The sequence below is a fragment of the Martes martes genome (genome assembly GCF_963455335.1).
Source record: "Martes martes genome assembly, chromosome: 3".
Taxonomy (NCBI): Eukaryota; Metazoa; Chordata; class Mammalia; order Carnivora; family Mustelidae; genus Martes; species Martes martes.
Genome location: NC_137890.1, coordinates 129,980,733 through 130,005,758, shown reverse-complemented (window position 1 = coordinate 130,005,758; position 25,026 = coordinate 129,980,733). Strand labels below are relative to the sequence as shown.

Below are 25,026 nucleotides of genomic sequence, written 5' to 3'. Positions count from 1 at the left end.
AAGCCTACATTTTTGCTGATAGTGAAAATAATCTGGTAGCTTCCAGGTAAACTCAATCACTTCCAGGATTTGTTGTAATATCTCTTTATTAAATACTGTTAATTCTGGGCTCTCCTCCCTCACCTTTCTTTCTTATCTTCTTCTTAGCCAAATTTTGAAACATTTTTGACTAGACGTATTGCCTCTATTCCCTCCCCTACAGAATCCCCTGGGCCCATCACTCTCCCGACACACTTGTCAGGGTGACTAAACACCTCCAGGTCACCAGATCCAGAGAACCTTCTCTGTCCTTTTCTTACTCTAACTCTCAGTAGCTCTGATAAAACTGACCACCTCACCCTTCATAAAACACTCTCTTTTCTCAGTTCCTGACTCACCCCTAGAGCAGTCCCCGAGCCTCATGCCTACTCTTTGTTTCCTACTAAAGTCTTGAAAGGCTAGAGTTCCTTGGGCCTCCAAGAACCCTTTTTCTTCTCCCTCTACATTTATTCCCCAAACCTGACATTCCATTGATGGGTTGATGACTCTGCAGTATCTATGTCCTGCCCAGATTGTTTCTCTGGATTCCAGAAATGCTTCCCACTTGATCTCTCTACTCAGATGTTTCTCAGGCATCCCACACTTAACATGTCCAAAACTGAACTCTTGATTTCCTCATGACCTCGGAACCTTAATCTTCCCTTGCTGTTCCCTAGTTCAGTAAATGGTGTGCCATCCAATCAATGACCCACACCAGAAATCTGGAAGCCATTAGTAACTGTTCCCTTTCCTTCACCCTCTATATCCAATCCATCAGCAAATTCTGACTTCCTGCACATCTCTTCTGTCTCCCTCTCTCCTTCTTCAGCACAACCTGGTCCAGACCCACCGTAGGCACAACCTGCCTCTGACCCACCGTAGCCTCCTCAATGGTCTCCTTGTTTCCATTCTTGTGCTCTACTTGTATGGAACTCCCACTAGAGACAGTGGTCTTTGCTAAGAAATAAATTCTCTCTTTTTTTCTTTCCATTCTCTTTCAGTACTTCCCATTGACTTAAAATTCAAATTCCCTCCATAGCCATCAAAGCCCTGCATGACCTGTCCACAGCACATTTTTCCAGCTTTATCACATATTATTATCCCTTTTCTCACTACAGTCCATCCCCACTGGTCAGATCTGATCTCCCTCAGGGTCATGAGTATGGTGTTTGCCTATGCCGTTCCTCAGCCTGGAGTGCTCTCTGACCCCCACTTCTACCCCTTTTCACATGGCTAGCTTCTGTCATTCCTGACACTTTTCTGAGGGACTGTCTCCCTCTTTAGTCCCCTTTCCTACGTAAATCCAACTGAAAACACCAAGATTTATAGTAACTGACCTGTTCAGAATTGAACACCATCATTAGAAGGAACAAAATCTCCATAAAGACAGAATCATGTCTGTTTGCTCACCAGTGCATCCCTAGGAACTGATACCTGGAAGATGACCTGTCCATTGATTATTGCTAACACTGTGGATTTAGGAATGTGTATTTTTTTGCAACCCTTTTTCTAGCTCTGATATGATCTTTTTAATAAAAAGGATCAAAGTAATAAATATGCCCTTCTCTTACTAGTACTTATGGTTGTACATAAGTACAACTTATAAGTGGTACTTATACTAAGTATATACTTACTAAGTACTTATAGTTTCATGAGTAGAAATTCATATTTCAGTTTTTCTCAGTTATAATAAATTGAATCATATGAGATTGCTGCTATTAGATCATATTTTTACTACCAAATGGCAATGTCAAAGGATCAAACTAATAAATCAATAAAGTATACATATTTAGTTTAAGCTCTTGGTCAGAATAGCTTAGTTTATGCTGCAGAAACAAATACCCCTCACATCTTAGGGGCTTGTCACCACAAAGGCTTATTCCTCACTCGTGATTCCCTGCTGTAGCCGTGGCTCTACTTTATGGCATCTTCACTTCTGGACCCAGGCTGCTGGAGTAATTTCTATCTAGATCATTACTGGTAGTTGTGGCAGAGACTTGGCCAATCATATCCTAGCTTCTACCTAGAAACACACACATCCTTTTGAGATATGTATATTTCACTGGCTAAGAGAAGTCACCTGATCACTCCTGAGTTTAGCAGGGTGGGGATGTAAATCTTCCTGCTGGGAGATGCACTTGAGTGGTAGCAACAGGAATATTTGGTATAAAAGTAACACAGTCTACTACAGTCATTCCAAGCAACTCCTGTTTTCATCTGGTGGTGGGTACCTGAATTTCAGACATATATCCTAGCATATGGTTTATGCCATTTTGCCTATTTGTGAAAGAAATATTACATAATAAAAATATCTACATTAGCATCCTGACTTGTATTTAGCACTTTATAAGTAATAGTGTATGTTTGTTGTATTTAGTGAGAAACTCTAGGTCAAGGCACAAAGCATGTAGAATTCAGGAATTCTAAGAGTGACAGAAATCTCTCTAGTTGGCTTGCTACCTAGAAAGATTTTGTTTGTGGGGGTGCCTGGGTGGCTCATCCGCTAAGCATCTGCCTTCAACTCAGGTTGTGATCCCAGGGTCCTGGAATCGAGCTCCATATCGGCCTCCTAGCTCAGCAGAAAGCCAGCTTCTCCCTTTCCCCTACTTGTGTTCCCTCTCTCAGCTGTGTCTCTCTCTGTCAATTAAAAAAATAAAATATCAAAAAAAAAAAAGATACAGTTCAAGATAGTTTAAAAAAAAAAAAAAGGCAGTGCCTGGGTGGCTCAGTTGGTTGGGCGACTGACTGCCTTTGGCTCGGGTCATGGTCCTGAAGACCCGGGATCAAGTCCCACATCTGGCTCCCTGCTCGGCGGGGAGTTTGCTTCTCCTTCTGACCACTCCCCTCTCATGCTCGCTCTCTCTCAAATAAATAAATAAAATCTTTTAAAAAAGAGAGAGAGATTTTGTTTGTGAAAGGGAAATATTATAATTAGGGGTCACTCACTTCTGATGTGCTGCTTTATTTTTTTTTTAAGATTTTATTTTTAAGTAATCTCTACACCCTGTATGGGGTTCAGACCCACAACCGCAAGATCAAGAGTCGCCTGCTCCACCAACTGGGCCAGCCCTGTGCCCCATGATGTACTGCTTTAAACTTGCAGACCTTTAAAATTACCATAGACAAAATCCAAGACTGTTTAAGGAGTTGTCTGAATTTTGAGAATAGGTACATTTCTGAAGACTTTCTATTCCGCTTCATCTAATGATACAGATAGTTAAAAGCATTAGGTTGTTTGGGAACATATTCTACGCTAATTTCATTTCTTACTTGCTATGTACTTTTGCTTTCTGCAAGATACAGATATATATATATATATATATATATATATATATATATATAGTGTGTGTAAGTTCCACAGACTTCTCAGTACAATTCACGAGCTACAAAAGAACTGAGAATCAAGGAATAGACATTAAAAGGACAGCACTTTGTGGGCATTGCTTTGAGTTTCCAGTGGGACTAGACAAGACCAAAGGTTCCAAAACTCACCAAGAGAAGTTTCCATAAATGATAAACAGTATTTCTCATACTTCAGATTCTTATGACTGTCTGAATGTCCTTTACATAGAAGCTCTTGGAAGGAAATCACCCCATAGGAAAAAACTCATAACTTTTCTCTTGGCCTCAATGTGCTCTGACTGGTTCATTCAAGCCTAAAGTGTAATTTTTTTTTCAGTGCTTCCAGCCTTTCTCATGAAATCAACCATTGATCTGAAAGTCAGAGATGCAAATCCAGAGAAAACTGGAAGCATTCCAGGGCCCACAAATAAAAGTTAATTACCTAAGGAAAAGTACAAGAAAGACTTTTGTTTTCCACCAAAATCTCCTCCCCAGGCTATTAGCTATGTCGTACATGGGCCCGATCAATATATTAGCGCTTGAGAACCAAAGTCCCTTGGAATAAATTAATCTGTCAGGGAGAGAAATAAACAAAGAACAAATTAACATGTTTTAAGACATTGCTTAAATTTTCATAAATACAGACCTTGAGATGGGATGATGAGTTCCCAGGAGCCAGAGCTAATATTTGGTTGTAATTAAGAGTTGCTCTTTTATGTTTCGTCTGGTGTAGGTGGGAAATCACCCACGTGCTTGCTGAGTTCCTTGCTCATGCTTCCTCACAAATGCCTCTGTTTACTTCATTAATAAGAAATGGATGTCTCACAAATTACACTGGCATGCTGAGCTTGTTTTACCTCTAGCTAATATTAAAGTAATGAAATGCCGTACACACAGACACACACACACACACACACACACACACCCAAACAAGCGGGTTTTCCTTCAGGGACATCCACATATTAATTTTTAGTGGCTCAAAAAGACCTAGTGACCTAATGCGTGATGCATTAGAGCTGTCTGAGAGGCTAAGGGAAAGGACCCCAGGATGCTCCTCACTGGGTGCAGGTGCGGAGTGTCAAAGCTAATGATTATCAGGAAGGGCAATACTATGGAAGTTACGCAATCGTAAAAACTATGGAAGGACTCATTTAGATATGAGAACCAGAAACCCATCTCAAACTAGCTTAGTTCGAAATGTGATTTATTGGGATTCAAACAATGGCATTAGGCCTCTCCCTCTCTCCTGTATCTCCCTTTCTCAGTGCTGCTTATCCCTTTTGGGCTGTCATTTTTCAATGTTGGTAAAATGACCACTGATCCTGTCTCAAGATCCCGAAGGACAAAGCCGCTCTCTCTTCCAGTGCCCTATCTCAGGTCTCTTAGAGGAACTTCAGCCCTGCCTGGCTTGCGTGCCCACCCCCCAAACGTACCACAGTGGATGGGAAAGGGAAACTCTGCTGGGCTAGGCCTGGGCTACAGGTTCAACCTGAACTTGGGGAAGAGGGAGAGGAGGGGAGATCAACCACATGGAAATATGTCAAATATGGTCCCCACAGTAAAGAGGAGGCTCTCGAACCGAATCAGAGGGCAAAACAATGTCCACCTGGAGAGTTTTATTTCCATTATATTCATCGTGCTCAGTTCCTCAGTGTAGCTGATTCTCAGAAGGGAGACCAAGGCAGAGATCTCTAGGACCTTACAGCAAGTCTGACTTTTGTTGGCAAAGTTATTGCCCTCTATCAGGTGGTCAGTAATTTTCCATTGAGTTCTAAACAGAAACTTCCAGGGGTTTTGAATACAGAAATGAGATACCTATGTACATTTCTTCTTCCAGCTATGGTAGCTCTGTCAAATAAAATAGTGTTCTTTCTACTTGTTGCTACATCCTGAAGTATTGTTCTGCTTCATGGGATGTGTTGGCTCTAAATATCCAGTACTTGCTAAGTTACACATGGGGAAAAGTATCAGAGAACAGTACTTTTCTATCAGCTGAGAACTTTTTAAAATGTTAATTTCTGTGTTTGAATAATTTCATAACTCAGCACCCTTGAGAATTTTGCATTTGGGTAGTAGATAAAATCTGAATTGCATATTTTGATGTGAGATGCCTGCTCCAATTATTGAACAATTTATATATTGTGAAGCTAGTTTATCTAACTCTCAGTACAAAGATACAGAGGTGAAAATATACTCTTCAAGGATGTGTTATCACAGGAAAGAGACTGAAGTCTCCAAAGCAAGCAGTTGCAGATTTGGGAGGTCAGAAAGTGTCAAAGAGTCTATTTGCCTTTTAGGAGGAGGATAAGCCTAGCTTGCAGTTTCCTAACCTTCATGTAGGACTCGCAGATTAACCCCAGCTAACAGCATGACAAATTCATCAGAACTACAAACAACCATGTTCTGGAATGGAGAGAATTAGCAGGTCGGCCCTGTTGGCAACTAGATGAGGCACCACCTAGGTCTTTATGAAACAGAAATTTGGCTGATTAAAGACATTCTGCCTCAAAATTACTTATATAGCTCCACATAGACATTTAACCCACATTTGAGGAATCTTACTTCAGGGAAGCTTCTATCAACAAGTGGTATGTCTTAAGTGATTATGCTTTTTTGCTTGTTTGTTTGTTTGTTTGTTTTAAGAAGGGCCAGAGTCATTTAGCAAAATGGGATCTCCAACAACCAGCTCTGGGGCTAACATTTATTGGAGCAGAACTGTATTTGCACAAAATGGGAGTGTCGAGGATGTTGGAACCTATGAGAATACTACAGATTAGAAATGGAATCAGGAGTAGTTTAGGGATGCCTGGGTGGCTCAGTCGGTTAAGTATCTGCCTTCCACTCAGGTCATGATCCCCAGGTCCTGAAATCTCCTGGGATAAAGTCCTGCATCAGGCTCCTTGCTCAGAAGGGAGCCTGCTTCTCCCTTTACTTCTGCTGCTCCCCTGCTTGTTCATTCTCTCTCTCTCTCTCTCTCTCTCTCTCTCTCTGTCAAATGAATGGATAAGTAAAATCTTTAAAATAATAATAATAAATTTAGAAAGAGTAGTTCAATATTTCCTCTCTGAGGCTCAGCTGCATTCCTAGGGATGAGGTAGGAGGAGGCAGAATTCAAAAGCCTCCTACTATTGCATCCAGTAAAATAAATAGAAGAAGGCACACTAAAGAGAACAGCAATAATATCTTATAAATCTTTGAAAACAGTAACCTTGGGTATAGCACAATTAACTTCCATATACCTTCCCTTGTTTGTAGGAAACGTCAGATTCTCCCTCCCTGTAGCTTCAGTGAGGGGCTTATGTATTTTCTTTGCTTCCTCTGTGGACCTCCATCAAAATGTACACATTTCAAATTTCATGAATTGATTTTTGTGAATCTCATTTCCTCATTGGCTCAAGAGACCTTGAGGAACAGAAAAATGTGATGTCGTTAGCAACCTAGTGGATCCCCAGGCTGATCTCATGGGCACTGAGTCCCACCCATGGAGCAGCAGTGGGTTCCTGGGTGAAACCTTCCCTGGACACTTGGACAGGAAAGAGAACCTGGACTGAGCCACCCCTTCCCTACAAAGTTCCACTTCTACCAGGTAGCACAGATGCCAAGACATCCTCTTCTCTGTCACCTGGTCCACAGCTTTGGTCCAGCCCCCCACGAACCAAAAATTTTACAAGGAGGAACATATGATTGGCCAAGTGAAGCCTGGTGGAGAAAGGGTCACCTGTGGTGTGCATCTGAGTGTTTGTGGGGGTGTCATCAAACCTTGGGGAAGGAAGCCCAGCAGCACCAGTGCTCAGGACCTTAAGGACAATTGGCTAGTCATTGTGCCCTGCCCTATTATCTTGTTGTTGTTGTTCTTGTTAATAATCTTCATAACGTTCTAGCATACACTATAGATTCATTACGCTTATTCTTTTTTATTTTTAAAGATGTATTTATTTATTTATTTGACACAGAGAGAGAGATCTCAAGTAGGCAGAGAGTCAGGCAGAGAGAGAGGGGGAAGCAGGCTCCCCGCTGAGCAGAGAGCCTGATGCGGGGCTCGATCCCAGGACCCTGAGATCATGACCTGAGCCGAAGGCAGAGGATTAACCCACTGAACTGCCCAGGCACCCCTACACTTATTCTTTATTATGTTTCTCCCCTACCAACTGGTGAGTTCTTTGAGGGCAGAGATCTTTGTTCATTGCCCCATCCCCAGGGCCTGGCACAGAATAGACCCTGAATAAAATCGAGTAAGCAATAAGGGACAGATTTCACCTTCAGGGAGAAAAAGACATGTTTACCCTGACCAGCGGTGCCAGGGGTTAGCAGGAAGTCACGGTTCTGGTGTAGCGTGACCATTGGTATTTGGGTTCATCCCACTATGCCAAGGCTTGTGGCAGGCACTGCTTACAAGGAAGACAACTGTTTATGAAATGAGCAAGAGGTCTTTTTCAATTCCATAATGCTTAAGGACACCCAACAACCCTTTCTTAGCAGAGCATGACATGAGCCCCTGATGTCTTCCTGCTCACTTTACCAAAAAAAGGTCCCACAGAGCAGTTGGGACCAGGGGCCTCACCTCAGGGCAGCCAGAGATTAATCTGGTAATGGGAAAGAGAGGGCCATTGTCCAGCCCCTCTCTCCATCCACCTGGACTTTGGTGCTTCTCCTCTCTTTTTCCTTCTGTCCTCACCCCCATATTTTTTTCAAGCTCCCACAAACTGGCTGACCAACAATAAATTAATCATTATTAATCTCTCTCCCATATTCAGGATTTGCCTTTCAGGAGCATGAAAATAACCTTGCACCAATCAGTGGTGTGGAATCCTGAACCATTCAGCCTGCAGGCGCTTAGCTTCCATGACTACCGGGTCCCACTGGCACTGATGGAACTTCCCAACAGAGGTTATTCCATTTGAGACCTTAGGCTGACTTTCTCCAGCCTGCCTTGAATGCTGGTCACCGCTGGCTACTCCTCAAAACTCAGGGCACTCTAGTCGCCCCGTGGTGTCATTGCTTATCCACTGTTTTCTGGGTTTCCTCTCCTCTGGCCACCATTTCCCATAAAGTCTTGAGTGGAGCCCCATCAGCAGGACCTTGGGGTGAGGGAGGGGTCAGGGGTAAAATTCACATCCTGCCAACTTGCCATTGCTATCTATGTCTCCTTTGATCACCCTCTGTTCCTGTTGTTTGCTGACCTTATCCTGGTCACTTCATATTCAGTGAGCATTTGGGTATTTAATTTATCATCTTCTCTGTTCCCAAATCTCATCACCAACTAGAGAGATTTTTTCACAGCCATACAATCTGTCCAACTCCTAAACTTTACTGCTCCCTACCCTTTCACACCAGTGACCTTCATCTCTTTCCCACCCAGGCATCTACCTCAATGGCTACATTGACCCATCAAGAGCTGCTCCTCATAGGAACACAGCCTCTCTTTCCAGCTCTCTCACCGCTGTCTCAGCTGTTCTTCCATTGCCTTCCAAGCTCTGCTGGCTTGCCTTCTACCTGCCTTCAGCCTAGACTAGAATTCAGTTACTCTGACAAACTTTAGGTCCTTCCATCCACCATGTGGAATATCCAAGCTCCAGATTAATCCTTCCTCCTCTGCATTACACTTGTACTCCTAAGAATTATTGCTTAAAATTCTACCTGGGCAGTTTTGTGCCCTTCACAAAACAATCATCTCCAGTCCTGGCTGGACCTGTAATGCTCCCCAAATACTAGTCCCAGACCAGGACCCACTCCCATTCCATTCTGCATCTATTTCAAGCTTTCCCCACTCTCTTCAATCCCCTTACCCTTACCCCTCTCTCACCAGTGAAGTGTAAGGGAGCAATAGGCCATAACAAAAAGGGCGTGGGCTTTGTTGCCAATTGAATCCTGGGTTCTACTCTCTGCTTCTCAGAGATAAGTGAATTTGAGTAAGTTAGTACTAACAATCTTCCATACCAAACCAAGGTACAAATCTTTTATGAAGTTTTAGTGTGAGATTGGGCGGTAGACATCAAGTTTGGGTATTTTTACCTATTTAAAAGAAACCCTTCATATCCATTCCCAGAGACCCATAACTCTAATCAGTACTGGGTTTCCATGATTGAAAAGTCATGTTCACATTGTCACCCTTATATACCTAAAAAAAACTAAAAGCTTTCAGGAGAACTGTCAAAATTAGCATGAGCCCAACTACAGAACCTTAAGAACAGGATTTGTCCATGTCTTATGACCACAGTGTTCTCCCTCTGGGGATCTGTATGTCTCTTTTTAAACTCTGTTCTTTGTGACTAGAGCTCTAAGTAAAACACTATCTCTGATAGGCTGGCCAATAATGAATGTAAATTTATTTTACATTTATTTACATTTACATTTGTTAAGGACAAAAAATGATTGAGATTTGATGCTCAGAACTGCACATTTCTGCTGGTCTGTACCCACCTTGATTTCTTCTCTACATGATGTCCCTGAATCAGCAGCCAGTGTCATCTGAGCCCCCCATCACGTGACCCTAAATCTGAGATAGTATGGTGTCCTAGATCGTTCCCATTACTTTTTTCCTAGCCCAGGCATCTAGAACCTTACCAAAAGCTTCATGAGGATAATTTTAGCTACTATTTCTTAACAATATCAGGAAAGTACATTCACCATCTAAAAACAGATACAATCCTGAGTCCTTTTCCTTGCACTGGCTGCTTTGTAATCAGAACTAAAGGTATTCTGAAGATTAATGTTGGAACCACACAGTAATGAACTGGAATGCAAATTCCTCTCTTGAATTCAACTATAATATTATATTAGTGATTCTTACTGTGAGAGTAACAGCTCATTCTAAATTAGTATTGTAATACATCTTAAGGATCACATTGTAAGTTTTCTTTTTTCTATAAGTCTAACAATCTATGATCAAAAGAAATAAAATTCTGTACTTTAAACATATTTTCTTTCTTATGTATTTACAGTTAAGGAGGAGGGACATCCAAAAGTCTAAAAGGAAAAAAAGAGAGAAGCAACTTAATAATGTAAGCTAAAGTCAGTGATCATGTATATGCCCTATGTGACATCTATGACTGCCACCTCGTTATACAGATTATTTTAGAATGACCTTAGAAAGTGAGTCCCAGCTTGTTTTTAAATTTTCATTGTGTTGGGGCACCTGGGTGGCTCAGTGGGTTAAAGCCTCTGCCTGTGGCTCAGGTCATGATCTCAGGGTCCTGGGATCAAGCCCCGCATCGGGCTCTCCGCTCAGTGGAGAGACTGCTTCCTCCTCTCTCTCTCTGCCTGCCTCTCTGCCTGCTTGTGATCTCTGTCTGTCAAATAAATAAAAACAAAATCTAAAAAAAAAAAAAATGTTCATTGTGTCAAAAATTAACAGCTTAAATTATCAATTTGGGCACATCCAAAGTAAGGCTCTCTGCTTTTCTCCTCTTAATCACAGATCATACTATAGGGTATAGAGTACAGCTAAATGTGTTATTTGGTATGAGCCCTGCCCCCATACTTCAGGCTTCACACATTATCCAGCATGGATGTTCTGATTTCTAGCCATTATCAAACCATTAGACAGAGTTTCCTGGGCTGGTCCCAACCCAGGCACCAATGAATTGTCATTATGGCCAGAGACTGACCAGGAAATGTGGCTACCTGGCCCAACTCTCAAAAATGAAGGACCCCCTTTGAAAATAACACCACTGTTTATGTTTGAATCTCCAAGAAGGGATCTCCATGAAGTTGTTGTTGTTGTTGTTCTTCTTCTTCTTCTTCTTCTTCGTCTTCCCTTTTTTTTTTTTTTTTTAAACCCAGCTTCTACAGCCTCTTTCTTTCCAGATGGTGCGTGGAGCCAAGCCTGTCAGAGACCCTTAGTCTCCTGCTGCCTTTTAATGCTGGCCCTTGATTGCTAATGACCCCCAGCTGGACTGGCTCCCCAACCCATTTAACCCCACTCTGCTGGGTCCCCATCTCATGCAGGGTGAGAGGCAGTGAGAGCTGGAAGTGGGAAGGTGCCAAGTCAGCCAGGACCTCCCGCTCTTTCAGAGGTAGTGGCGCGTTTCCCGGCGCCATCACGGATGTCCAAGATCCCTCCAGTGGAGAGCTCCTGTTAATATGATTTTCTTTATTGTCAGATAAATGCTACGAGGTTTCTGATCGTTAATATTTTATTTGACTAAGCCAAGACACCAGAGTCCCTGAAACAGTGTTTCCTTTAGAGTCCAAGAGTGGAGAACTGCTGATATGGATTCCCTAAAATATGTTAGTTTGTAAACTTAAAATTAAATGCACTGAACCTGTCGTTTAGCCTGGTCAGACCGAGTGGTCAGAGCACAGTGTGTCAGTATACAAAGTCACTACACAGAAGCCTGAGTAAAAGTGGTAATTAATTTCCTTTTTAAGGCCTAAATCACTGTACAACGCAGGAGATATCCATTTTCAGATATGCTGCTAACAACTGTAAGTTTTTACTTTGTTAAGCTTGGCTTGTTTTTTTGTGACATGCTGGAATGGGCCTATAGCTATACTGGTCAAGTGACTCAGAGAAGTGCAATTTAAATGGGAAAAAAAGGTTGATGATGTTAATTTGTTGAGAGATCCTGAGTCCTGTGGAGAGACTCAGATCTCTTATGATCTCCTCATGACAAGATAACCTCCCATGAGAATAAAGGGAAAAGGAGGGTATGAGAGGCTATTAGTCTGTATATTGTTTCCATTATGGATTAAGCTCATATCAGATTGTAAGAAAACAGGGCAAAGAAGTTTAGTAGTTCTGTATGACCTGGAAGAACTAGAGTCTAAACTCTTGATTGGAGCAGAGAACTGAGACCTATGTGTCTCAATATTTTTATAAATCTTAAAGATGTACTAGATAGTTGGACAAAATATAATTTACAGTGTACCAAGGAAATTTTTTCCAACTTGCACAAAAATAGGACAATAACCCAAATGTAGTTATTTTCTTTTTAACTTTATTTCCCCCAGATACTTCCTATTTATTGGCTTTTGGAGATTAAAACGGAAAGAACCAGAGTGATCTCATTTTTTACCATCAATACTGCGTTGATTCCACTTTTGCATCTCATTAGTATAATGAAAACAAAAATCACAACTATGGTTTCATTTGGTCTATTATTCACATTCTTTACAATTTCACATACACACACAACACACACACATACAGAGTTCCAAATCATTTGTGCATATAATCTCCCCCAAACCAAGTCCATCATACTAACGACTGCTCTCTGTATGTAAAAATATTTTACAATTTGTGAACCTGAGTGGGTGTTTGTACAGCTGTATGGTATTAACCTGTGTGTTGCAGTTTTTGCTCACAGCTAGGAAGGGCGGGTGAGATTCAGGTGTGGTCTTTTAGCCCATCAGTAACCAAATGACCAGGAAAGGGGTTTGGGTGAGCACCCCCTTGTGCAGCATTGCTCATGAAGTGAATGAATCATATTACAGTGACGTTCTGGTATAGTTACCAAGAACATTCCATCCTGAAGCCTGATTGCAGTTTGATGGGTCTTCTTTAAATTCCAAGAAGGCCAATAGGGTCCATAGGATTTATGTCCATTTTGAAAATGAGTGGCTGGAATTTGGCAACCATAGCATCTTAAAGTTGGAAGGGACCTTAAAGAGTCTCTTGGCTGATGGTTCTCTCTCTTCCTGCTTTCACACAACCGACTCTCATCAGGTACATCTCTCACTATGCACAGACACTCACAGGGAAGGAGCATGACTTCAGGGATAACAGCCTCAAATCACCAGGCAAGAAAATGTGCAGTGGGGCTGCACTACCACCCTTTGTTGAAAAATCACTCCATCGGTCCAACCCCTTGTTTCACAGATAAAACGTGGCAGCCAGAAAAGTAAGTAGTTCACCTGGGTCACATACCAGAAAGTTCCAGAAATTGAACTACGCCCAGGCCTTCTGACCTCAAGTCCAGTGTTGGTTTCACTACAGCTGACCTGCCCTTTGCACACTAATAGCAAGAAGCAGAACCAGGTCCCAACTTAGAAAGCAAGGCAGAGCTGGGGACGAATGCCCCAGGATCCCCTGCCATGAGGAATCAAAGACCCAGTCACAATTAGTTTACTAAAACCAGCACTATCTGGTGTCCCATATCCTCAAGCATTTAAAATGTCGTTCCAATCTTCAAAGACATTCTTTCATTCCATTTTTATCTGCTTTTACCCAGGACATTGTTTCCCAGCTCCCGAGTAGTTCACTAGGTGATTTGCATCTCATTAGGAGTTCCAGAAATGACATCTCCCAGCCTGCTGCCTAGCATTGTGGGTCTGCTAAGCATCAGATCAGGTCTTGGATTTTTTTCATGTTGACATTTTTGAAAAAGCTGAATTAGTGCTGCTTTTCACTGAGCAGAGATTGGGTGGCCATTTTGGCCTTAATTCCTGCTCCCACCCCCCAACAGGGCCAAAGTTAGGGAATAGCCATTGTCAGGAACGGTACAGATGAAGTCAGTCATCCCCACGGGAAGACGCGTGGCTGGAAGGGAACGTTGCGAGAGCTCAGAATAAGCAGTTTAAAAACTCCTAAAAGCAGAGAGATGGGACATGATGCAAGCATTCTGAGTAGACGGGGCAAAGTAAGGCACAAAGAAAGAAACCAACAGCAACTCATTGCTGAATCCATATTACTGATTCTAAGCTTATGCCTTTTAAACATTTTTTACTTGTTTCAACCCTCCCGACACTCGAGCGCTTTTGCCCTACATTTATGTTTGACTTAAAAAGAGTTTAGTAGGTCAGAATGGCTTTTCAGCTTTGTCATTCATTCACACCAAAACCTGCCAAAGAGTGCTGAGAAGCGTCATACCTCTGGACACCAGAGATAATGTTTCCGTGGTCAGCAAAACTTTTCTCTTGGGATATGAAAAATGATTTTCCCAGTGTCCATAGCTTTAGCTCAAGCCATCTGACATGGCTTCCAGCACAAAGTGAATACCTCAGAGTGCTGGTAGTCCTCCGGAGCTGCTGTCCCTTCCCCACAATTTCTCCCACCCAACTGAAACTTCTCGACCACCCCTCCCACCCCTCCCACCCCTGGCGCCCCACAGATGACGGCTAGCTGATCTGTGAAATCAATCTAAGCTTTTAGGAGAGGTTTAAATCCTTAGTTTTTCCGAAGCTGGCTACAAGTTAAAATCTTCTGGAAGGGGATGGGGGGGAGGGGTGGCGCTGTGTTTAAAAGCAAAGCTCTACCTTTGACTAACTGAATGACTAACTTGACTAACGTCCAGGGGTAAGTCTAAGGCATCTGTACTTTTTATAAGTTCTTCAGAGGATTCTAACATGCAGCCAGGGTAGAGAACCACCCCCATATAACCAGAATTGGACTAACCCCTTAGGAGCACCTGCTCGGCCTTGGGTGCCGGGTTTTCTCTTTTCATGTGGTAATCTGTCATCTTCACCACAACCTTAATTGGGTGATCATCATCACCAAGTCAGACCTCTAGTAAGTGCTAGAGGTGGAATTCAGGCTCCAGTTTTCCTAGACCTGCTAGGTTTTTTTCTTTCACAGCACTGATAGTTCTCAAAGTGTGGGACACGGTCCTCTAGTGGTCTGCAAGTTGATTTTAGATGGTGTCTGAATGTGACCTTAAATAACACTGATTGTGTAAAAGAAAGTTAACTCCTTTTTCAGTTCTTGGTTTAAATTCTTCATATTAAGGAGAAAATCGTAACTGTATTAATAGGTTTTAAATTCCTCTCACACTTACTCTCCTTTTAACAAACCTTTTAAAGAAGCCCAGAACATTCTGTAGGAAATAGAATCTAGTTCAGGTGTGATAGTACTGTTTTATTTTCATTGTATTTACTTCATGATTTACTTCTGTTTATGGCAGATGGCACTGGCTTTCCACTTAGCACAGTAGTGAATAAGGATTCTTTTTTTTTTTTTTAAGATTTTATTTATTTATTTGACAGACAGAGATCACAAGTAGGCAGAGAAGCAGGCAGAGAGTGAGGAGGAAGCAGGCTCCCCGCTGAGCAGAGAGCCCGATGCGGGGCTTGATCCCAGGACCTGAGATCATGAGCCAAGCTGAAGGCAGAGGCTTTAACCCACTGAGCCACCCAGGCGCCCCAAGGATTCATTTTTTTAAAAATGTGTTTAAGTAAAAAAAAAAAAAAAAAAAAAATGTAGTTAATTTTAAAAATACTACATGAGGGGCGCCTGGGTGGCTCAGTGGGTTAAAGCCTCTGCCTTCGGCTCAGGTCATGATCCCAGGGTCCTGGGATCGAGCCCCGCATCGGGCTCTCTGCTCAGCAGGGAGCCTGCTTCCTCCTCTTCTCTTTCTGCCTGCCTCTTCATCTGCTTGTGATCTCTCTCTGTCAAATAAATAAATAAAATCCTAAAAAAAAAAAATTAAAAAAATACTACATGAAGAATAGTACAGGTGTCTTGAATATAGCAAAAAATGTTTAAGTGGTGGATGATGACAGAAGGTTGAGATATGCTTTCCAACAACATGCTCATTTTCAAAAGGGGTGTCTCCACACCTGGTAGCCAGTGGGAAGTCTCATCTTTCATCCCATCGCAACAGGCAGGCAAAGCTCATTCCATCCAGGGTAGGTCCAGCTGGGACCTGTGAACTTAGCTGCTGCTTTCAGCTCACAAGCAATCCTGAAACACAAATGACTAATAAACAGGGAGGAGGGGTAGGAAACAGACACTGTCCTCTCAAGTAATCAATGAAATGCAAATCAAAACACAAATGAGGTGCCATTTTTCACCTATTCAGTTATCAGATTTTATCTTAAGGATGTCATCCCATGCTGGTGAGGGCCTTCAGAAATGGATGAATCTCAGGTTCAGGTGGTAGAAGGATACTTGCTACATACTTTCTGGATGGCAATTGGGATAAATCATGACTTTTAAAGATATGTATAATTTTTAGCCAATTGTTCAACCTCTGGGAATTTATCTTAAGAAACTAATGTGGATTATTATCAAAGATCAAATTATGAGATGTTCCTCAAAGCACTACTTAGAGAAAAACACTGGAAACAACTTTCATGCTGAATATAGGAGATTATTTTGGTTAATCATGCAACATCCATTAAATGAAATACCATACAACCATTAGAAATGATGCCATTGAGACCAATCTGGAAGACAAGTAACTTGTTCCAGGATTTACTACTGTTTTGGAGATGGAATCACAGGGGGGGAGAAGAAAGATGGACTCTTGTGCTTAATTTATTTGAACATCATGTTCATTTATTACTTTAAAAATGTGACTCTATGGGCACCTGGCTGGCTCCGTTGGTAGAGCATTCAACTCTTGATCTCAGGGTTTTAAGTTTGAGCCCCATGCTGGCATGTAGAGATTCCTTAAAAAAATCAAATCTTTTAAAAAAAAAATGTAACTCTCAAAGAAATACACTATTTTTCGAGTAGGTTATATCATGGAAAATATGACTATCGTTAAGTAGAGGGGAAAGCAATAACAAATAAGTAAATTTTTTGTTGCTAGGAAAAGTGAATGCAGGGACACCTGGATGGCTCAATGGGTTAAATGTCTGCTTTTGGCTTAGTCATAGTCTCAGGGTCCTGGGATTGAGCCCTGCCTTGGACTCCCTGCTCAGCACGGAGCCTGCTTCTCCCTCTGCTTCTGCCCCTCCCCCCACGTTCCCCCTGCTCATGTGCGCTCTCTCTCTCTCCCCCAAATAAATAAACTAACTCTTTATAAGGGGGATGGGGGAGAAAAGAATAAAAGTGAATACATAGTCCTAGAAAAATCTTGAAAGGACATTAAGAAAAAAAATACAACAGTGACAATCAACTTTATTTTTAAGAGGCTAACTTCATCTCCACCCTTGGTAGACTAGTTTCCCCAGAGGTGTCCAAGGATAAGAGAGGCCCTTTTTCTATTGGAAGCCCTGCCAGTAATATCCTGACTGGCAGAACCAAAGAGTGAGCCACATAGATGGAACAGATCTTAACAAGAATAGTGAATGGTCACCATGCATTCATTCATTATTTGTTAAGTGTGTGCCAAGACCTGAGCTATAAAATAGTTTGAGGGGAAGTTATTACTACTTCCCTAACTAGTAAGGAGAAAATTCCATGTAGGCAGTTTATAACTCCACCATCTTCCACAGGCACTAATTTAACTCAGGGATGTTTTCTTTGTAGCAATTTTGCAATTTTGAAGAAGATTGCTCATGACATAACATGGCAACTGGGAAAATTTGTAGCTTTCCTTTCATCTTAGAAAGGAAGATCTGAATTACATGCACCCCAGGAGAAAATCTCTCTTTCTGGTTGTGTGTGTGTTTTACAAAAGCACACTGAATTCCTTAGTCCCTCCTGAAGTTAGACAGGGCGAGGTGAAAACTTCTAAGAATGTCTCTGTAAAAGAACAAGCATCATAGTAAAGGCCACGGCCTGGGCTTTGAGATTTTGAATCAAAAGACCTGAGCTAGCCCTGGCTCTGAAGGGAGACCAGAGAGAGGCTCATGCTCCCCGGACTCAGACCCCTTAGCTATAAAAGGAAGGGACCAAACCACAGAGATTTATCATCCTCCATGCCATGACTTAAATTGGAAAATCTGAACTCCCAGGGCATTATATCTTCCCTCCTGTTCCCTGTCAGGGCTCTGGGCATCCCCAAAACAGCCTGCACCTCAGGGCATATCAGGTGCAAGTGGTTTACAACACATTGAGAAGCTTCTTCCATAGACAGCATTTTTAAGGTAGTGCAGATTATTGCAGACTCTGCCGATGTGGCTCTTATCCGTAAGGAAAGATTTAGTATGGGCTGTACATTAAACCATCCAAGGAGTTTTTGTGTTTTTTTTGTTGTTGTTGGGTTTGTTTGGGTTTTGTTTTGTTTTGTTTTGTTTTGTTTTTTGGTAATCAGTGCCTAGGTCCTGACCTGGGTACCAGTATTTCTACTGGTGTAACATAAAGAAAATGATCTTTGGGACATTTGGAACCCCAAATTGTCCTTTGCCTCTAATTTGCTGTGTGATCTCTTAATCTCCCTATGCCTCTGTCATCTCTTTGGGGTTTGTCGTCCTTCCCAAAAATGAGAAGAAATGAAGAAAAAGCTACTTTGTAAAACAAGACTTGATCCATAAAAATGAAATGGTAAGTGGAAGAGACATCGGGCCAGAAAAGACAAGTCATCTCATTGGAGGCTAGTTCATTAAGTGTCCAGTGGAGTACCACGCAACATGGTCAGCAATCATGGAGGAGAAAGATTATCCAGCTGACAGCTAGGCTGCTGTCACCCCCATCCGCCCTGAGAACTTTGGTCACAGAAATGAAGTACCCCCTTTATGCACGGACTTGACAGAGCTCTGTAAATTAATTGCATAACTCTAATTCTGTTTTGTGCCCCAGGGATATATCTAGTAACCCCATATGGGATTTGCCATCTGTAAATCTAGAACACTGAACACTGTTTGCTTCATGGGGATGTTTTACTTGGCAAGTGGCTCTGGGAATGCCTTATCCACAAATGGCAATCAGATCAGCAGTCTTACCGCCCAGAACATCTTCCTGCCTGAGGAGGGCCCACAGGGAGGGCATACGGGGCTATGGTTCTCCCAGTGTGCTCTCTTCCTTTCCTCCCAGGAACCCTGCCCACTGCCTGTCCATTTCTCAGGGGCCCAGAATCCATGCTGCCCCACTAAGAAGGAGAATATTTGGTCTGTATGCCCCATCCTGCCCTCACTTGTGGTGGTCCTTCCCTCGTTACGATCCTGTTAGGAAATAGATCAAAATGAACCATCTGGAATGGGTGATAAAAAGTGAAACCCTAGGGGACAAACTGTTAGGGGACAGTCTGGAGGAAGAGCATTTGTAGCCAAAATACCTGTAACTCAGCAAGTCAGAGTGAGGAAATAGTTTCCTTCTTCATCTCTGAGACCCTAGGAGGAAACAAAAGGCCTTGTTTGTGACTTGAAATGGTGCTGGAATCAGGGTTGTCTGATTTAACAACAACAAAAAAATACAGAATACCCAGCTAGATTTGAATTTCAAATGAATAACTGATCACTTTCTAATATAAGTATGTCCTGAGTATTGCACAGGGTTTTATTAGATTAAAAAAAGTATTGGTTGTTTATCTGAAATTCAGATTTAATTGGGTGTTCTGTATTTGATCTGGCAACTCTAGTGTGGGTATACCTGCATGTTCAATAAAGAGAATTGAAATGTGAAATTTCCAGATCAGCTGTTTGAAGTTTTGAGATGAAGCCGGCAACTGAATTCAGCTGTTTGTCTCTCACCAAGGGCTTAGCCCGTTGGGTTGGGGATCCAGGAACATGCCTGACCCCGTGCTCCTGACTGAGATGCCGTTTACAAGTCTTCCATTTTGCAACGAATTTATCTGCAGTTTATTACAAGGTTCTGGGACAAAACTCCTAAGAGAAGGATGTACTCAGGTCTCAAATATGAAGTCAGAAGGTGCAAGGGGGAAAGAAGGTGCAGGGATTCTTGAAAGGGGAAAAGACCTATGTCAAACTGTATCCATGACATGATACACTTTCAAAAACTGTTAAGAGGAGGTAGCCCCCAGAGGATTACAAACTGGAGCATTGGCTTGGCTACAATCGTTTGTGTGAGCTAGAAATAGGCCACTTTCAGATTATGAACATCATTGTCTTCAAATGACTCGTATACTATTGTTTATCTTCAAACTTGAATTACCCATTTATCTACATAAACTAGTCAAATGAACTCGGTAAACTGCCACATAACCCTATTGTTTCATACCTCTTAGAAGCGAACTTTTTGCCTTGGAAGCCGAAAGACAGGGGTTCCAGCTTCCGCTCTGCCTCTTTGAGATTTAACTTTCTTAGCCATGCTTTCTTCATCTACTGAAAGAAAGAATAATTTTGCCCTACATGCCTCATTGATTTCTTTTAATTTTTTTCTTTTAATTTTTAAAGGAAAAATTCATGATGAACTTCTCAATGTGTACACCTATTTAGATTTAATCAATGTGATATATGCTGTTTTGTCTTTTTCTTCTTTTTCTGAATTTTGAATTTTCATCTTTCAACAGCATACCTTAATTTATCTTTGTTGGTGCCTTCGTGGGAACATGGGAATATCATGTTCATATCCCAGAGTTATCTTCTCCCCAATTATTAAATATTTGTCATATTTCTAGCTTTTTTCCACTACAAAAGTGTTATCATAATCCATCTTCATATACATTCTTTTTCTCTCCTTCTGGTCTCCTTCACTGGGACATGTTTCTTGGAACAAGTTGCTTAGCTTGTGTTATTTGTTGTCAAGTTGTTATTTATTCTGTCAGGCAAGGTGGAGCCTATGGGCTCATCTGTGTATGTGGGGCCCCTCCCACATTGTCTTTGGATCTTTAATTTATCCTAATTAATAGAAAAGCAGTAGTAGTTGTTTTAGTTGAACCTGTTTGTCAGGATGGCTAAACAATTTCAGTATCTCATATCATTTAATTGTATTTCAATATGTATGAATGTGTCTCCATCTTTCTCTTGCCTCAGCCCCTCCACATTATGGTTGGTAGACTTCTGTGTGTATATATTTTTAAATTTGTTTATAATCTTTCTAATGTACTTCCTTTCATCTTAGTTGTGTTACTGTCCATCATATAGAATATTTTACTTTCTTGTTTATATTGTAATTGAGCCCATCATTGTCATTAATATCATCTTCCATAGTTAAGATAATCCATTTCATTCCCTTTAAGGTTTTTATAGGAATATTTAAAATGTTTAACTATATAACACATCTGGAATTTATTGTGGCCTGTGAGAATCAAAAAGTGTATTGAGAAAAGTAAACAATTTAGAATTTTTTAAAACTAACTGGAGCCCAGCAGCACTAACTTATGACAAGTCACTCAACCTCTTAAGACCCTGTGCCCTTTACTAGACTGAAGACAGGGACCTTGTCTTATTTTCCTTTTTTTCCCCGCAATATCCAGCAAAGTACCTTACATACAGGATACATTTTATAAGGTCTATATTCAAGTCATACTTTTTGCATCTTACTATGAAATTGTTCCAACAGCATTTATTAAATAATGATTCATTTCCTAAATGTTTATTTGGTTGCTTATTACTGATCACATATCAGTGGTACTCTTATTTCTTCCAATGGCAAAATGCTTCAAAGTTACGGCATTCTGTAAAACATCATGAAACATGGAGATTTCTAAGCTACAATAATGAAAATTAAAACTTGATGCTAAATCAGACACCAACTTACATTAGATTGTCGTATAGTATAGATGCCATCAGAAACCAACCGTTGTTGTTTTTTTTTTTAATTTGTGGGAGAAATGTTAAAATTGAGAAAATTCTACCCAATAACTTAATTCCTTCTAAGAATGTGAAAAAAACACCCACCCATGGAACAGCAAGTTCATCGAGAGCAAAAGTTGAAAACCACATCTTATATCAAGCATACCCAATTGAGAACATAAATAAAAGCTTCTGATCAAATGTAAACACTACATGAAGTCCAGCTGAACTGGGCTGACCTCCAGCTGAACTCAGAAACTATTAAGATCAGCCTTTTGAGTTTCCAAGGTTGGAATTCCCATAATATTAGGAAGTCTAAGGGAAAATAGATGTCAGATCTCCAGTGTGTGTTCACCCCAGCAACCTTAACTCCAGGCACTTCTGTTCATTGATCTATAAATCAGAGGAGGTGACACAAGGGACTTTGTGTCCTACCATATCACAGTTTATGGATTTCACAAAGCAAGCAGGAGGTAGGTATGTTGGAACTATCAGAAAGAACCGATATCCATCCTGGATTCCTTATACTCTGAGGACAACGCCAGCATGAGAGCTGGAGTCCCGCCCTCTGCACGGACTTCCTGAAGATATGGACAGGGATATTTTTAAAGGCTACTGGAGCCCTCTGCAAGCAATGCGTCATTGTGCTATGCTAATTAATATGTTTTCACGGAGCTTACTTGTTTTTTTTTTTAAAGATTTTATTTATCAGCTAGAGATCACAAGTAGGCAGAGAGGCAGGCAGAGAGAGAGAGAGAGGAAGGGAAGCAGGCTCCCTGCTGAGCAGAGAGCCCGATGCAGGTTTCGATCCTAGGACCCTGAGATCATGACCTGAGCCAAAGGCAGAGGTTTTAACCCACTGAGCCACCCAGGCGCCCCTCACGGAGCTTACTTTTATTTACACCTTAGCTTACAAAAAAAGTTTCTTGTTAAGAAAAACAATATGCTGTAGTTTTAAAAAGAACACTTCTAGAACAGGAGGTAAGAGTCTAGGGTTGTGTCCTCACTCTACCACTTCATCTGGAATGAGTCATTCAACATTTGTGGGCCTCAGTTTTCTTTTCAAAAAAAAAAAAAAAGAATGCACGTTTAGAATAAATGGTTGCTAAATTCCTGTATGGTTCTAATCGCCTTGTTTAAGATAGATATGTTCCTGTTCGAGAAAAGCGCAGATGCAAAACTTCATACTTAGGAAACTGCTGATTTGCTCTTCATAATGCCCCTTGCTGAGTCATTCTTCACTTAAAAAATTCCCCCAGAATTTCCCTAAATAGTAGGAACCTCTAGTGAAGTCAAGCTATAGTCCCAAGTGCAAATCTCCTACTCTGTTTTATGAATATGATATACACTCAGTAGAAGAAAGTTATATCTCTTCTCTAGACTGTGACATTCGTGAACAATATCCTGTGGCAGCTCTGGGGCATGTGTTTGTGTGTGTGTGTGTGTGTATGCATATGTTGGCAAGAAGTTAGAACTGTTAAATCCTGATTCAGATAGAGTGCCAAAAGGACAGCAGATTCCACGAAAATCATCTGCTTGGAAAGGAAATAAATCATGACTTCATTGGACACGTGGTTTGCTTTTTTTTCTTTTAAAGATTTTATTCATTTATCTGACAGCGAGAGAGAGATCACAAGTAGACAGAGAGGCAGGCTGGCTGGGCGGTGGAGGGTGGAGGGGTGACCGGGAAGCAGGCTCTCTGCTGAGCAGAGAGCCCGATGTGGGGCTCGATCCCAGGACCCTGAGCTCATGACCTGAGCTGAAGGCAGAGGCTTAGCCCACTGAGCCACCAAGGTGCCCCTGGACACTTGGTTGTTAATCTCCAGTTCACTTTTGGTCCAGGGTTCTGAAATCGGGACTAACACAGACAGACTCCTCCATGAAGACATGCAATTATCTTTTCCCCTTCTCCTTTCCACTGTATTTCCAGAGATTGCACGGATCAATGGTACTGTTCAAAGCATTTCAGTAAATACTGGTTCAAGCCATTTTCCCTCCAAAATGTATCCCACTGAAAGGTTTGCTTCTCATCTACCCAGGAGTGTGTGTGCTCCAGATGTCTTTGAACCCTCACTGTAGGATGTGGTGCAAACTATCCCAGATTGCCTTCATTGTCCTAAGTTATTGCACTAAGCTACCACTCCACACTCTATAAAGGCTGACCACCAACCTCTGCTTCACCAGCATGGACGAACCAGTTTGCTTTCAGTCACTCTTGACAGCTGATTTGGATAAGAGCGACGGAGGCAAAGTTATAGTGGTCCTTGTTTACCCTTAGCAGTTCCTGTGTGTGCATATGTGTCTTAGCATGACATTTCTGCCAATATTAGCAGAACTCCAACATACCCGTTAAAACGGGACATGGTTTCCACTAAGTGCAGTTTTTTACCTGATTTTCCCAACACCTCGGATGGTTTACAGTGAAGTTTTGCTGTCTTGCTGCAGTTTCAGAAAATGGTCTTATACAGAAGCAGCGAACACCTCGCCGAAGATGTCAGCAGCCCAAAATGTTGAGTAGCCCTGAGGACACCATGTACTATAACCAGTTAAATGTGAGTTCAAAGTGGTCATAAAGCTGTTTCACTGGCTTTGTTTCCAGTTAATAATTCTGTTATTAATACCTGTTCCAGCCCCTCCAGCCCCACCCCCACTCTCTTATGCTCTCTTCTTGAACATGTGCTTAGGCTCTTTATCTGTTGCTTTCATGTCAGGATGTCTGCCTTCACGGTGAATAATTGATGTGGTTTATCAAAGACGAGCAAGATGCATGCTTCATCAGGCTCACTTGAGCCCTTTGATCAAAAAAATTATGCTGTGACTTCTGATATTATCAGCATCTGCTTGCATTCAACACAAAATCACTTTGAATTAAAAATTAACGACTTGCTGCTTTGCTTTGACTGTGTGTTCTTGGCCCTCTCCACAGGGAACTCTAGAATATCAAGGGAGCAAGAGGAAGCCAAGAAAACTTGGGTAAATATCTGTCTTCTTAGTTCTAAGCAACTGTAAACAGAAGGGGTCCTTTGTGATATTACAGAAAATGCAAAACTTTCCAGAGAAGCTTCTAAAAATATGCAAATGAGGATATCACCCCTATTATTGACATTGGAAACTACTTTTCACAGTAGCAGCTTTATAAAACTTGAATCTATTCTGTCCGAAAAAGCTGAAATTGCCACCTAAAGGCAAATGTTATTTTTCACAATTATCCCAGGAAATTGTGGTTTCCCTCGTAATTGCAGACGTAGCAGACTGTATAAGACTCTCCCACAAATAAGAGCATTCCACGCAATGCAAATAGGCCCTTCCCACATCACCCTACCCCTGGGCCTTAAAGGTACACAAAGGAAAATCTCCCCCAGTGGTTAGAGGACTCATCTGGTTTGTTAGTATCCCGATAGAGAATATAGTGACATAGGTAAGTGG

The 25,026-nt window shown here is 41.6% G+C and overlaps 1 protein-coding gene across 1 annotated transcript in view; it reads left to right on the top strand.

Annotated features, from left to right (window-relative positions):
• Positions 1-25,026, top strand: part of MYO3B (myosin IIIB) — a gene marked incomplete at both ends in the record, with an annotated part of 377,682 nt that overhangs the window by 352,175 nt on the left and 481 nt on the right. The window contains 2 exons of the mRNA XM_080799209.1: positions 24,046-24,152; positions 24,527-24,573. Coding sequence (XP_080655335.1) covers positions 24,046-24,152; positions 24,527-24,573 — 154 coding nt within the window. The remainder of the gene's footprint in view (positions 1-24,045; positions 24,153-24,526; positions 24,574-25,026) is intronic.